Source organism: Monodelphis domestica, chromosome 4 (assembly GCF_027887165.1).
Source record: "Monodelphis domestica isolate mMonDom1 chromosome 4, mMonDom1.pri, whole genome shotgun sequence".
Lineage (NCBI taxonomy): Eukaryota > Metazoa > Chordata > Mammalia > Didelphimorphia > Didelphidae > Monodelphis > Monodelphis domestica.
Genome location: NC_077230.1, coordinates 429,951,606 through 429,965,151, shown reverse-complemented (window position 1 = coordinate 429,965,151; position 13,546 = coordinate 429,951,606). Strand labels below are relative to the sequence as shown.

Genomic DNA, 13,546 nt, shown 5'->3' with positions numbered 1-13,546 from the left:
GAATACCATTGTGCTAAAAGGAATAATAAAGTGGAGAAGTTCCATGGAGACTGGAACAACCTCCAGGAAGTGATGCAGAGCGAGAGGAGCAGAACCAGGAGAACATTGTACACAGAGACAAACACACTGTGGTATAATCGAACGTAATGGACGTCTCCATTAATGGCGTTGTAATGTCCCTGAACAATCTGCAGGGATCCAGGAGAAAAAACACTATTCATAAGCAGAGGACAAACTGTGGGAGTGGAAACACCGAGGAAAAGCAACTGCCTGAATACAGTGGCTGAGGGGACATGACAGAGGAGAGACTCTAAACGAACACTCTAATGCAAATATTATCAACATGGAAATGGGTTCGAATCAAGAAAACATGTAATGCCCAGTGGATTTACGCGTCAGCCATGGGGGCGGTGAGGGGGAGGAAAATGATCAATGTCTTTAATGAATAATGCTTGGAAATAATCAAATAAAATATATTTTTAAAAAATTAAAAAAAATTAAAAAAAAATCTAATGCAGTTAGGTGGCCTGGGCAGGGGATTAGCTGGAGCCCCTGGTACAGGTGCAGACCACCTTTTTGCCCTGTTGCCATGCTCTGGTGAGCCAGCTCGGTGGCTTCTGGATAGCCTTCCTCAGAGCCTTGAAACTGGCGCAGGGCTGTGAGGCCTGGGTGGGCTCCGGCCCGTCCCTCGGTTTGTCCTTGGGCTGCTCTGTGGCGACCCGGGACCAGGCCGACGCTGCTTCTCGAGGCAGGCAGAGAACCCACCCGTGATGCCTGGCATCCCAGGCCTCTAATTTTTTAAATATAACTTCGGCCAGGGTTCTGGGCTCCCATGAGGAGTCACGCTCCTTAGGCCGGCTGGTCCCCTGCAGCTGGTCTTGGGAGAGCTCCTGGGGCTTCAGCTGGTCTTGGGGGAGCTCCTGGGGCTGCGGCTGCTCTTGGGGGAGCTCCTGGGGCTGCGGCTGCTCTTGGGGGAGCGGCAGCTTGTTGGCAGTGCCCGGCTCCTGGGGGTGCTCTTGGGAGGGTGGCCTGGAGGGCCCTGAAGAGGACGTCTCCGCTGGTGAGGCAGCCTGGCAAGGGCAGGGGGGAGGAGTCACGCCGGGCCTCTGGGCCGGGCCCAGCTGGCCTGACAGTCAGTCCCAGCCTCCCTAGTACCTTAGACAGGTGAGACCCGGAAATTGTGGAGAACAGGGTCCGGATGGTGACTCTCGGCTGCCCTGGGGGGTTTGGGACCGGGTTAGGCCTCTGGAAGAGCCCCGAGCCAGAGAGCAGGGGAGCAGGGGGGAGGGGGGCGTCCTTTACCTTCCACTTCCACTAGGCTCCCCGGGGTGCTCCTCCTGAAAAGGGTGGGCTCTGATCTAAGGAAGCAACCCACCGCACTCTGGCCTGCTGGGTGTCCAGGACCAGCCCTCCCTCTCCTCCAGGCCCTTGTGCCCGCCCCCGCCCCCGCCCCCGCCCCTTCCCCCCACCCCCGCACGCTTGGGGCCACGCCCACTTCTGCTCCTCTTCTCTCCTGACTGGGAGCTTCTGCTGGGACCGGAAGGGCATGGGGGCGGCTTCCGCTCTCGACATCACTTCCGACATCACTTCCGACATCACTTCCGGGAGGGCCGGGGCGCTCTGCTGGTCCATCAGTTGGGAGAGCGGCCCAGGGTAGTGCAGTGCTTTGTCCCAGGTCCAGCCCGGGCTCCCCTTGGTCCTCGGGACGGGGTACTGGGGAGGGAAGGCCACCTCCTTCCGTTTGGGGGGGGCCTCTGTGGAGGGACCAGAAGGGCCTCAGAAACCCAGAGCCAGGCGGAGGCGCCGGGGCAGGAGGCAGGAGGAGGGTTTTCTCACCCGCTGCGGACATCGGGGCGCTCTCGTCCTGGGGGAGAGGAAGAGTGGGGGTCACGGGCCGCCCGCGCCGCCTCCCGGCGTCAGAGGGGGCTCCGGGCGGCCCTCACCTGGGCGGCCTGCTCGTCGGGGCTCCGGGCCCAGGCCGGGATGGGCCCCTGCATCAGGTAGATCAGGAAGCGCCAGCGGTTGAAAAGGAGGGCGGCGGCGGGGGGGGCGGGGGGGGGCGCCAGGCGGAGGTCAGGGTGCTCCCGGCTGCCCCGCCCCGCCCTCCCCAGGTCACCAACAAGGGGGAGCCTGTCTTCCTGCACAAGAAGGAGAACCCGGTGACCATGGCGGTGGCCTCCTTCTTCCCGGGGCTCCTGCTCCCGGACCTCGTCCTGCTGGACCGGCCCGTCCCCTGCTGCTCATCGCGCTCTCTCGATCCTGGGAGGAGGCAGAGATCGCCGGTAGCCTGGCAACCCCGCCCCTAAAGGCAGCCCCGCCCACCCCTAACAGCCATCCCTCCCCTGGACGGCTCCACCCCGAACGGCGGGCCGGGACCCTCCCCGGGACCTCCCCCCGGCAGCTCCACCCCCGCGGAGGGCCGGGCTTCCCTCCCCGCCCCCCATGGGCAGCCTCACCTGGTACCCGCACCCGCGCTGTCCCACCAACAGCCCTGGTGCCCAAGGAGGAAATGCGGCCCCTGGCGGCCCCGGGGCCGGAGGTATTCCTCGATTGGCTCTGCCCGCGGCCGTCCCGCCAATGGGATCCCACCACACGCGGGGAACTTTCTAGAATAGTGGCCTCCCCTGCCGCCCCCTTTAGGCAGGCGCACCCCGAGGCAGCGGTGCCCAGCCCGGGCGGCCACCTCGCCGGGTCTTCCCGTCGGTGCTTTGAGACCTCTAGGTAGGAGGGACTCCATTCCACTCCCAGCCAGAAAGGGAGAGGCCCCGGGATTCGGGGAGGCCTGGGCCCTTGAGCCCCCGCAGCGGATGCCGTCCCTCTTCTTTGGCCGACCGCCTCTGTGGCTAAGTGCCCGGGCGGCTCTCAGGGCGGCCAGCTCCCCTGGCCTTTCCTCCGCCGCATCCCGCCCCCCCCACATCTGCACCCCCCTTCTCCTGGTTTCCATGGCAACGCCCTCGCTCCTCGCCCCTCCCCCCCCTTGATATTCTCAGGGTCTTTGGCTTCATCTTCAGCCGCTAGACCAGATGGACGTGGTCAGGCCCGAGCCTCTTAAACTCTCCTCCGTGCCCCTCCCTCTCTCCGTCCCTTCCCCGTTCCTGTGGCTCCCCCCGGGGGCTATCTTCTCTGCCCACTCGCTCCAGCTGTCCCAGGGACTTCTCTGGCTTCCAGGTCTCTGGGTTCAAGAGAGAACCTGCCCCCTCCCGGGCCTCGGCTGTGGGCGTCCTCCGAGGGCCCCCTGTGGCAGCCCTCCTGGCTCTCCTCGCCCTTCCCCCATTCCTGGCAGCCTGAGCTGCGCCTGTGCACCCACAGGCCGCTTTCTCCTCTTGGGCCCGAGTCCCGGGCCTCCTCCAACCTCTTGGGACCCAAACAGCGAAAGCAGGCCATTCCCAGCACCCTCAGCCCCAGCGGGCTGTGCGAGTCCCCAAACCGCCCAGCCCTTTGGTCCCTCTTCTCAGCTTTTGGAGGGGTCATCCACACTCGCTTGTGAAACACCTACTGGGCGCCAGGGCTGGGCGAACAAGCAGATACTTCAAGTATCCGACCTTCTGGGGAGAGGACCAGCCTCTCTCCGTCTCTCCCTCTCTCCGTCTCTCCCTCTCTCCGTTTCTCCATCTCTCTTGGTCTCTCCCTCTCTGTCTCTCTCCCTTTCTCCCTCTCTCTCCCTCTGTCTCTGTCTCTCCTCTCTCTTTCTCTGTCTCCCTCTCTCTCTCCCTCTCTGTCTTTCCCTTTCTCTCTCTCTCTGTCTCTATGTCTCTGTCTCTCCTCTCTCTTTCTCTGTCTCCCTCTCTGTCTTTCCCTATCTCTCTCTCTGTCTCTATGTCTCTGTCTCTCCCTCTCTCCGTCTCTCTCTGTGTCTCTATGTCTCTGTCTCTCCTCTCTCTTTCTCTGTCTCCCTCTCTCTCTCCCTCTCTGTCTTTCCCTATCTCTCTCTCTCTCTATGTCTCTGTCTCTCCCTCTCTCCGTCTCTCTCTCTCTGTCTCTATGTCTCTGTCTCTTTGTCTCACTCTCTCAAAGACTTTTGGCCTTACTGATTTTTCCCACTTTCCACTATAGCTGGGATTTTAGAACCCCGTTGGAGATCTTTAAGGCAAAGGTTTTTATATTCCAAATTATCTGCTCCTATTTTTATGCTAAGATACATCCCTCTTAATGCAGCCCCAATACCCTCAGCGCCCAGACCCTCGGGATACCTGGGCACACACATTTACGTATATACTGTAAATCTTGAAATTTCTCAGACTTGTGAATGTTAAAAATTTCCCCATTGGACTGGAAACATTCCCCATTTTGATGAGAAAACTCCTTGCTATGGGAGGACCTCTACTCCACCCGTACTTAAGACTGCTTTAGGGGAGAAAACTCCTTGCTAAACAATGACATGCTTAGGTGGGCCAAGGAGTTCTTTGAGCCAGGCCTGTTTTTAGAATTGATACAATGGGATGCTAGGTACCTGAAAGGGTCGGGCAAGTTTTCTCTTAATGAGATTAGTTGACTCAGCTGTGTTTTCTCTAGTTCAGACTTACTGAGGAGATTAGTCGACTTAGCAGGACTTCATATGGACTGTCCTTTTAGAAATCATCTACGGTGATTGGTAGTTGGAAGAACTTAGGGGAGGTGACATAGGAGAAAAACCCCTATATAAGAAAAAGCAGAATCTCTTGAAAAGGAATCCTTTTGGAGGATCTCTGATGAGTATCGCTTGGGAAGAATCTCTTGAAGAGAGGCTCTGGAGAAGGGAAGCTCTTGGAGGACAAGCTCTAAGGAGGTCTCGCTGGAGCTCCTCTGAGGGGACTCTGTCCCTCTGGAGGCTCTGGAGAGAGGCCCTTTGGAACAGTCTCTGACTGGAAGGCTCTTTGAGGAGGACTCTCTCTTTGAGGAGGACTTTGAGGCTGGAACTCTCTCTGGTGAAGTCAGCTGAGATGGAGCTGGCCTGGTGTCACTAGACATCCTTGCTTAAGACAAATCTTGTGGTGAGTGATAAAAAACTGACTGATTCTCTCTCTCTTAAGACTCAGGTCTAGGCCATGTTGGCTTAAGGCCCTTCATACTTATACTTTTCTCTCTCTCTCTCTTTCTTTGATTACTCATTGTATTGTTAATTAAAATCTCTATAAAACCCAATTGACTTGGGTATATTCATAATTGGGACTTGTGAATTTTAAAAGTCTCCATCTTGGTCTAGCACCCAAAAATTGTGCACACCCACACTACACGGGTATGTGCTAGTCAATGACAAATCAGAAATAACTGACTGACCACCTGGGTTGTCCTAAGCCAAGCTAGAGCCAACCATTGGCACTTGTGAGACACAGGAAGTGAGGTAGAGAACAGCCTCTGGAATTCGCTCACTTCCTGTGGAGAGAGCTAGACGCGAGTTGGTGTTAGGAGCTTGGATAGGGAGGACGCCCGCAGACAGCTTTCCTTCAGATCACTCACGTGAGTTAAGGACTGATTCTTTCCACCTTGGCCCTTTGGGCCTAAAACTCCCTCTGCCTTGGTCAGAGGTTGAGTAGCCCCTTTCCTTTTTCTCCTCTCTCCTTCTCTCCCTCTCCTTTCCCTACTCCCATTGTGATTAAACCTCCATAAACTCTATTCTGACTTGAGTGTTTCATTTTAGGAATTTCATAAGTAAATTCCTTGGCGGCCATTGTTCAATATTACATCAATCTTAAAAAGGTGACATTTTCACCATTACAGACTATATTCCCTGGCAACCACCTTATATTTGATTTAAAAACCAAGACACTGTAGTGAAACATATTTTCTGCGGTCAAATTTACTCACCCTCTCTTATATCTATCACAATTTATATCTTCCACCATTTTAACTCACTACAGTTTACAACATCAACCATTTTAAATCTGACAGTTTATGGCTCCCACTCTTTTAAATGCCACAATACATAGATATAGTGTTCAGGTCTACACGTTTAAATTTGGCTCAAGAATTTCTTTCCCAATTACACAACAGTTTTAACATTTGTTTAATACAATTTCAAATTCCAAATTCTCTCCCCCTCCTCCCCATCATCCCATTTGATATAGCTTGTACACGTCCAGTTGGTCCTGTCATGGAAGAAGACTCATTTCTAAAATCCCCCAAAGAAAATCAAGTGGAAGATGGCCTGCTTCTGTCCACAGTCACACTCCATCAGTTCTTTCAGCAGAGGTCGGTAGCATTTATCCTCTTGCATGCTTTGGAGGGGCTCGGATCATTGGATTTTTGCTGTCATTCACAGCGATTCATCCTACGGTTGCTTTTACTGGGTACTGCGATGCATTCCTGCTTTTGCTGACTTCACTTCTCATCAGTTCATGGCATTCTTTGGAGGTTTTTTCTGAAATCATCCTATTGGTCCTTTGTTATGGCACAACCATAAACCACCAGGTATTTAGCCATTCTCCAATGAATAGGCATCTTGCTAATTTCCAGTTCTTTTCCATCACAAAAAGAGCTGCTGTAAATATTTTTGTACACCTTGATCCTTCCCCTTATTTTGAAAATCTCTTTGGAACCCAGAACCAGCGGTGGTTTGGTCAGAATAAAGAGTGTAGTAGTGGTAGTCTCTCGGTGATCGAGAATGACTATTGTCTTTGTGCAGTTTCATCTACGGTGTATCCTCATGTGGCTTTGGAGTTCAAAGGCTGAGGCGCAAAGTTTGTGGCACATGGGGCATGGGACTCCAGTTGTTATGGGAGGTGCAGTTGTGGCCTGGTGTCGGCATTCAAGCGCAGCGGCAAGACGTCGACGTCGCTCATCTTCAAAGGTGGTGGCCGCATGGTTAATATGGGTTCGCCAGCTGCTTCTGTCAGAGGCAGCGAGTTCTAGTTGCTTTGGTGTAATGCCAGCCCACTTCAAGTTGAACTTTAGCTGATCCTTGAATCTTTTCTTTGGTCGGCCTTGTTTCCAGAGTCCAGCTGACAGTTCCCCATAGAATACCTGTCTTGGTATTCGCTGTGGGTCTGTGGGGATGACGTGTCCAGACCATCATAGCTGGGTTTTGAGGACCATAACTTCAATGCTGGTGGAGTTGGCTCTTTCAAGGACTTCCTGATTGGTGATTCGGTCCTGCCATCGGATCTTCATGATTGACCGGAGAGAACGTTGGTGGAATTGCTCCAACTGCTTCATGTGCTTCCAGTACAGTGTCCATGTCTGACAACCGTGCAGGATCAAGCTGAGGACCGCTGCATTATATTATACACTTTGAGCTTCGTCGCAGTGCTTACACCTCTGTGTTGGAGGACTTTGCAGCGCAGCCGCCCAAGTGCTTGGCTAGCCTTTTGTATCCTGGCATTGATCTCATGGTCTAGGGACCCGTCGTTGGCGATGGTGCTGCCCAGGTACTTGAAAGTGTTGATGTTAGAAAGCTGTGTGCCATCGATTGTAATGCACAGCTGGTTCGTTGGCCTCCCTGGTGCAGGTTGGAACAGTACCTCTGTTTTGCTGAGGCTGATAGTCAGGCCAAACAGTTTTGTTGCGGTGGAGAACCTGTCCACAATGGCTTGGAGATGATTTTCTTGGTAGGCCATGAGAGCACAGTCATCTGCAAAGAGAGCTTCCAGGATGAGTGTCTCTGTTGTCTTTGTTTTTGCAGTCAGGCGGCGAAGGTCAAATAGTGAGCCATCCAGTCAGATTTTGATGTAGACGCCCAGGTCTAGATCCATCACAGCATGTCGTAATACTTGGGTGAAAAATAGGTTGAATAGTACCGGAGCGAGGACACAGCCTTGTTTCACGCCATTGGAGATGTTGAAGCAATCAGAAGTCTCTCCACTGTAAACCTTAAAATTTCTTAGACTTATGAATGTTGGAAATTTCCCCATTTCCAACATTAGGTAGGGAGGGTCCTTCTCCTCCCTACCTAAGACTACTTTAGGACAGAAACCTTTTGCTAAACAATGGAAAGGGCTTTGACCTATGCTTAAGCATAGAACAGGAAGTTCTTTGAGTCATGATTGATTTTAGAATTGATACAATAGAGATACTTGGAATGACAGAACCAGGTCTTGGAAAATACAATCTCCACCCTACTTCGAGTAACGGGATTTAGGAAGGGCTGCAGCAAAGGATCAAGATTTAATTATTTGAGAATTTGACCTTCAACCAACATGTGCAAAGCCACAGACCTCTGGGCGGTCCTGGGTTAAACTAGAACCACCATTGGCACAGGGGAGACATCGACAGTGATTGGTAGATGTGAGAACTGAGGGGAGGGAACTTAGATTGTTTGCTAAAAGATAGCGGGGTCTGAGGAGAGAATGGAGGAGGTTTTGCTCTGAGCAAGGTGGCTCTGAAGGAGGCTGGAGGTGGAGGCCCCTGAGACTGTTTCTCCATTTTGGTCACGTGAGTGATAGGGACTGATCTCTTTTCTTTGCCTCAGCTATCTTAAGGGCTTGGGCCTTTTGGCCCAGACTAAACAGAGGGGGTATTTACGCCCTATTCCCCACCCCCAACCCTCTCTCTCTCTCTCTCTCTCTCTCTCTCTCTCTCTCTCTCTCTCTCTCTCTCTCTCTCTCTCTCTCTCTCTCTCTCTCTCTCTCTCTCTCTCTCTCTCTCTCTCTCTCTCTCTCTCTCTCTCTCTCTCTCTCTCTCTCTCTCTCTCTCTCTCTCTCTCTCTCTCTCTCTCTCTCTCTCTCTCTCTCTCTCTCTCTCTCTCTTTCTCTCTCTCTAATACCTTTCTTCCTCCTGTTTGTAATGAAAAACTCCATAAAAGGTTGACTGCTGACTTGAGTTTTCATTTAGGAATTACATAGCTGAGTTCCTTGGTGACCTTAAATTAATATATATCAGTCTTTTAAAGTGATTTCCTTGTCACACCACCAGATAGGACTTCCCCTCTCATGTTGACATGAAAGAGCTGGATCAGTTTGACGAATTTTGCTGGGCAACCGAGCTTGCTGAGGATCACCCACAATACGTCCCTGTTCACTGTGTCGAACGCCTTCGTCAGGTCTATGAAGACAATGTAGAGACTCAGGTTCTGCTCAAGGCATTTTTCTTGCATTTGCCTCACCGTGAAGACCATGTCAATGGTGCTGCGATCTGGTCGGAAGCCACATTGTGATTCAGGCAGGTTCTGCTCTGAAACAGGTGACAGGAGTCTGTTGAGTATAACACGGGTGAGGATCTTTCCAGCAGTGGAGAGTAGTGAGATGCCTCTGTAGTTGTCACAGGCTGCTCGTGAGCCTTTGTTCTTGTATAGGGCTACGGTGGAGGCATCTCTGAGTTCTGGGGGCATGTCTTCCTCTTCCCATATGCTGGTCAGCACTATGTGGAATGCCTGGAGCGCCTTTCCATTTAAGGCCTTGTACACCTCGGTTGGGATCCCGTCTTTACTGGATGCTTTGCCTGCACTCATTTGTTTAATGGCTTTTTGGACTTCCTCTATTGAAGGAGGGACTTCAAGTTGTTCAATGGTGCGGTTTGGGAGGATCTGGTCAAGGGCGCTTTGGTCGACTGAAGAAGGTCGGTTGAGAAGCTGACTGAAGTGTTCTTTCCACCTGTTGCTGATGCCTTTTTTATCTTTTATGAGGGTGTCACCGTCAGCGGATAGCAAGGGAGAGGTGGTGGGTTTTGATGGCCCATAGACAGTCTTGAGGGCACTGAAAAATTGTTTGTAGTTTTTCGTATCAGCAACGCGCTAGATTTCTTCTGCCTTTTTTCCCACCATCGGTCTTGCATCTTCCTGATCTCACGCTGCACCGTCGCTTGGAGAGACTTGAATCTGTCCTTTTTAGGAGCAGAGTTTAGGTTATTTTGCCACTCCATAAAGGCTCCAAGGGCAGAGGTCCGCTTCCTAGGGCGCACTGTCCCAGCCTTGGTTTGAGGGAAAGCGGGGGGCCTGGCAGAGGGTGGAAGGAGGGGGTCTAAGCCACAACCTTTGGGGCCATGTAGCAGCCAGCTCTGGAAGTCTACTGGGCAAAGGCTCCCAGCCAAGAGATGCAGGGCTAAAGCCCACTGTGGGTCTGAAGTCTTGCCTGGGCCACGATGTCTCTCCTGAGAGACAGGGAGCTCCCAGAGGGCAGGGACATTTTCATCTCTGTGTCCCTGTGCACAGCAGAGGGCTCGGAAAGGACTATTAGACCCTGAGGGAACAGTCAACTATGGGCACTTATTAAGTGACTGCAGTATGCCGAGCACAACTTCCTGGAAGGGGCGGCCTTCCCAGCACTTCCACTCCAGCAGCTGCCTCTGTGGGTGCTGGGTCAGTGCTTGGGGTCCGGGGTGAGGGGTCCTGGGAGCTGGGGGGTGTCAGGGAGGGCTCAGAACTTCCAAGCAGCCAGGACACCAGGAAGGGGCCAGAACCAAGTCCTGGAGAACACTGGATGAGAAGGGGGCAGGCAGTATAGACTGAGGCTGGTGGTTGATGTAGAGTGACTGGAGGAGACAAATGGGAAGGAAGTCATTGTGGGGAGGCTCTTCTTACCTGCCTGGGTTTGTTCTATCCTGGGGGGCACTTTGGAGCCCCTGAAGGTTCTTGAGGAAGGGAGGAGTATGGCAGAGGCTTGGCAAGAAGAAAATGGAAGAAGGGCTCACCCTGGCCCAGATGGGGAGGGGGCTCCTCCTGCCCCAGAAGAAGGTGGTGACCCAGAGCTAGGAAGGGTTGTCCAATGGGTAGCGCCACCCTCTGAGTCAGGGAGGTCTGGGGTGTGCCTGAGGAGCCATCCATAAAATGGGGGAAGGGGCCTTCCCAGTGCAGGCTCTGAGCATTGATTAAGGGTATGCAGGAGAGGAGCAGCCACAGCCCAGGGAGTGGGCCCCATTGGAGGCTCCCCCCAAAGAGGGCCTACCCTGGGCAGCTGGGGAGGGAGATTCAGGGAGTCTTCAAGGGTGGGACTTGCCTGGCTGGGCTGGAGATGGGAAGGTCCGAATTCAAATCCTACCTGGGGTGCCCATAAGCTAGGTGACCATAGACAGGTCCCTAGACTACTGCCTGTCTCGGTTCCTCAGCTGTAAATGGGGGAGGGGCCAGGATTGGCCTCTACGGGTCCTGTTGGGTGGAAGTCTGTGATTCTGTGACTTTGTGTGAGTCACTTCCAGACACCGTCCTCTCCTCCCCAGGTGCCCCAAGGAGCCTTGAGGACCCCCCCTCCCATTTTTCAGGAGACTTCTTGCCTGACCCTTAACCTCTTTCTCCATGTGCTCATCCCCGTATAAAATGGGGATAATAGTGGCTGCCTCTAGAGCCTTTCTCAGGCCTGAAATTTCTATGGAATGCCAGCGGTGCCCAGCACCCTCTGTGCTCCTTCAAAAAGCAGCCTTCACCGCCGGGCGGCTCGTCCAGGACAGCAGACTCCTCTGCCTGGTGGCCTCCTCTCTGGCTCACTGGTCATGTCTGGCCCCACAGAGTCCTGGAACAGGAGGAGCAGGTGCAGGCGCAGGCTTGGCATCTACTCTATCCCCACACAAGGTCGGTGGACAGGCACTAGGCATCCTCTCCCAGGCTTGCTAACAGAATCTCCTGGCTTGGTGCAGTCCTGGGAAACGGCCCTTGGCAGCTGGTGGATCTAGAAACCACCCGATGTCACTCCTGGTTAGGAGAAGGACTGCTTTCTGGTGCTCCTTGTCCAGGTTCAGATGGGATGGCACAGGTGGGATTTGGCTGGTGGCTGCCATTGCCCAGGCTTAGCTTGGAGTCCCAAAGCATTGCTGGAACGTCGAGGTCCCAAGGAGCAGAGACCCACCTGGGAAATGGAGGCTCGAGCCAATCGAGCACATTCTGGCAGTCCTTTTCCTGCCATTTTCATACTCTCTTGTGAAGAATGTTGGGCACCTCCTTGGACCGTGTGTGTGTGTGTGTGTGTGTGTGTGTGTGTGTGTGCCCACATGTGTGGTTGTCCCCTCCGGATGCCTGGTTATCTACATGCGGGCCATCTTCCCTGATGGGGGCTTCAAGGAGCCAGGCGCCCAGTTCTGGCCATGCTTGGATCTCCCCCAGCTCCTAGCACAGAGTGCTCCCTGTTGGCGGCATTCTAGGTCTTCCTAGCCCAGAGGCACCTTTCGCACTGAGTCCCTTTCCCACCTTCCAGGGGAGGCGATGCTCTGGCCACTTTGCTGAAGTTTGTCACCTGCCTGGATCCCTGAGGACTCCCCCAGGGTCTAGAGCAATAGCAATCTCCCATCAGGCTATCATTAAATATTTATCAGGCCAGAGATGACCGCCCCTCTGGCTTGGTGGCCTGATAAATATTTAACGACTTTGAGGTTTCTCCTGCCTTATTAACATTTCCTCCAGTAGAGCTTTAGTGTCTACAATCCATCAAACCCAATCGGGGTCTGCTGCTGATTTCCCAGAGGTCCATGCTCACGGCAGCCCGGCTGAGAGAAGCTGGCTCCAGCTCACTCTTGGCACAGGGATCAGGGGCCTCGCCCAGTGGTTCTCTGTATCCCCACGAAGTTCTGGGTAGCCCGGGCCTTCCTCGCTGGCTCCTCACACTTCTCCTTCGGCATATCCCACCTTTCTGAGATTGATCTTCCCCCTCCTTGGAGGAGGAAAGAGAACCTAGAACTTAACACAGAAGCAGCCCAGACAAAGGCTGATCCAGGCTTTGGGGACTTTTTTCTGTGAAACTGAAGACTCGCCTGCGACTGCGCAGCATCCCAGGGCAGACCACACCAACTACGGGCAGCTCCTCCTATTCCAGGATGGAGAAGAGAGACAAGATGGACCAAGGATAATCGTCCAAAGGAATGCCAGAGACGTTTGGGCACCGGAGCAAAGCTAAAAACCGAATTCAATGCAATAGAATGCGCTGAGGAGTTACACTTTGCCCAGCTAATCTGCGTAGGCATTTTTGGAGTGTCAAATCCGGTGGTGCCTGGCCTGTGGGAAGCCTCTTCCTCCTCTCCCCTTTTTTGGTTGTTCGTCAGTTGTTTTCAGGCATGTCTGACTCTTCTTGACCCCATTTAGGGTTTTCTTGGCCAAGATACTGGAGTGGTCTGCTGTTTCCTGCAGCTCATTTGATAGATGAGAAAATTGAGGTCAACAGAGTTAAGTGACTTGCCCAGGGTCACACGGCTGGAAAGCGTCTGAGTTCAAATTTGAACTCGGGAAGACGCGTCCCACCCTAGACTTAGTGCTCTATGCACTAGCATCACCGAGCTGCCCCTTGCAGGTGTCATCTTTTTCTTTCATTGGCTCTACATAAGCACATCAAATGTAGGAAAGCCAGCAGTAAAATGGCGTGTGCTTCTCACCACCAGAGAATACAGACTGGAGCAAAGTCCTGGATTATAAACGTGGAAAAGCCTCCAGTCACCCATCAGAGGGCTCAAAGTGACAAGAAAGTGGAGCTGGGGAAACGCTCAGCTCCAACCAATAGAATCCAGACTAGAGAGAACCCTGTTGGTGGGATGGGTAACAGCTCCAGCTCAGAAGAGAACGTAATTGTCCAACAATTATGTTACCCAGCAGAGAATTCCTACCAGAGAGAAATCCTTGGTACGTGATGAAAGCAGGGAAGCATTCAGTCATCATTCGCACCTCTCTTACAGAGAATCATTCAGCCTGGAGAAAGATTCCACAGAAGCCATGAACCCAGGA

At 53.2% G+C, this 13,546-nt stretch overlaps 1 protein-coding gene across 1 annotated transcript; it reads right to left on the bottom strand.

The window, feature by feature from the left end:
* Positions 1–459: 459 nt before the first annotated feature.
* LOC103102381 (cell surface glycoprotein 1-like) lies at positions 460–2,444 on the bottom strand. The gene is made up of 7 exons (XM_056825868.1): positions 2,330–2,444; positions 1,944–2,236; positions 1,837–1,864; positions 1,496–1,754; positions 1,303–1,358; positions 1,156–1,217; positions 460–1,070 (listed from the first exon to the last, which is right to left on the bottom strand). Exons 1-7 carry the CDS (start codon positions 2,442–2,444, stop codon positions 540–542), a joined length of 1,344 nt encoding a protein of 447 aa, XP_056681846.1. The 3' UTR covers positions 460–539.
* Between the last annotated feature and the right edge of the window lie 11,102 nt (positions 2,445–13,546).

What these genes read in the sequence shown, in the direction of transcription:
- LOC103102381 (XM_056825868.1), bottom strand. Translation starts at nt 2,444, where the DNA reads ATGGGGGGCGGGGAGGGAAGCCCGGCCCTCCGCGGGGGTGGAGCTGCC. An exon ending in CGTCCAGGGGAGGGATGGCT is followed by an intron (nt 2,237 to 2,329) that starts GTTAGGGGTGGG and finishes CGCGATGAGCAG; the next exon opens with CAGGGGACGGGCCGGTCCAG. An exon ending in CGCCCCGATGTCCGCAGCGG is followed by an intron (nt 1,755 to 1,836) that starts GTGAGAAAACCC and finishes GTCCCTCCACAG; the next exon opens with AGGCCCCCCCCAAACGGAAG.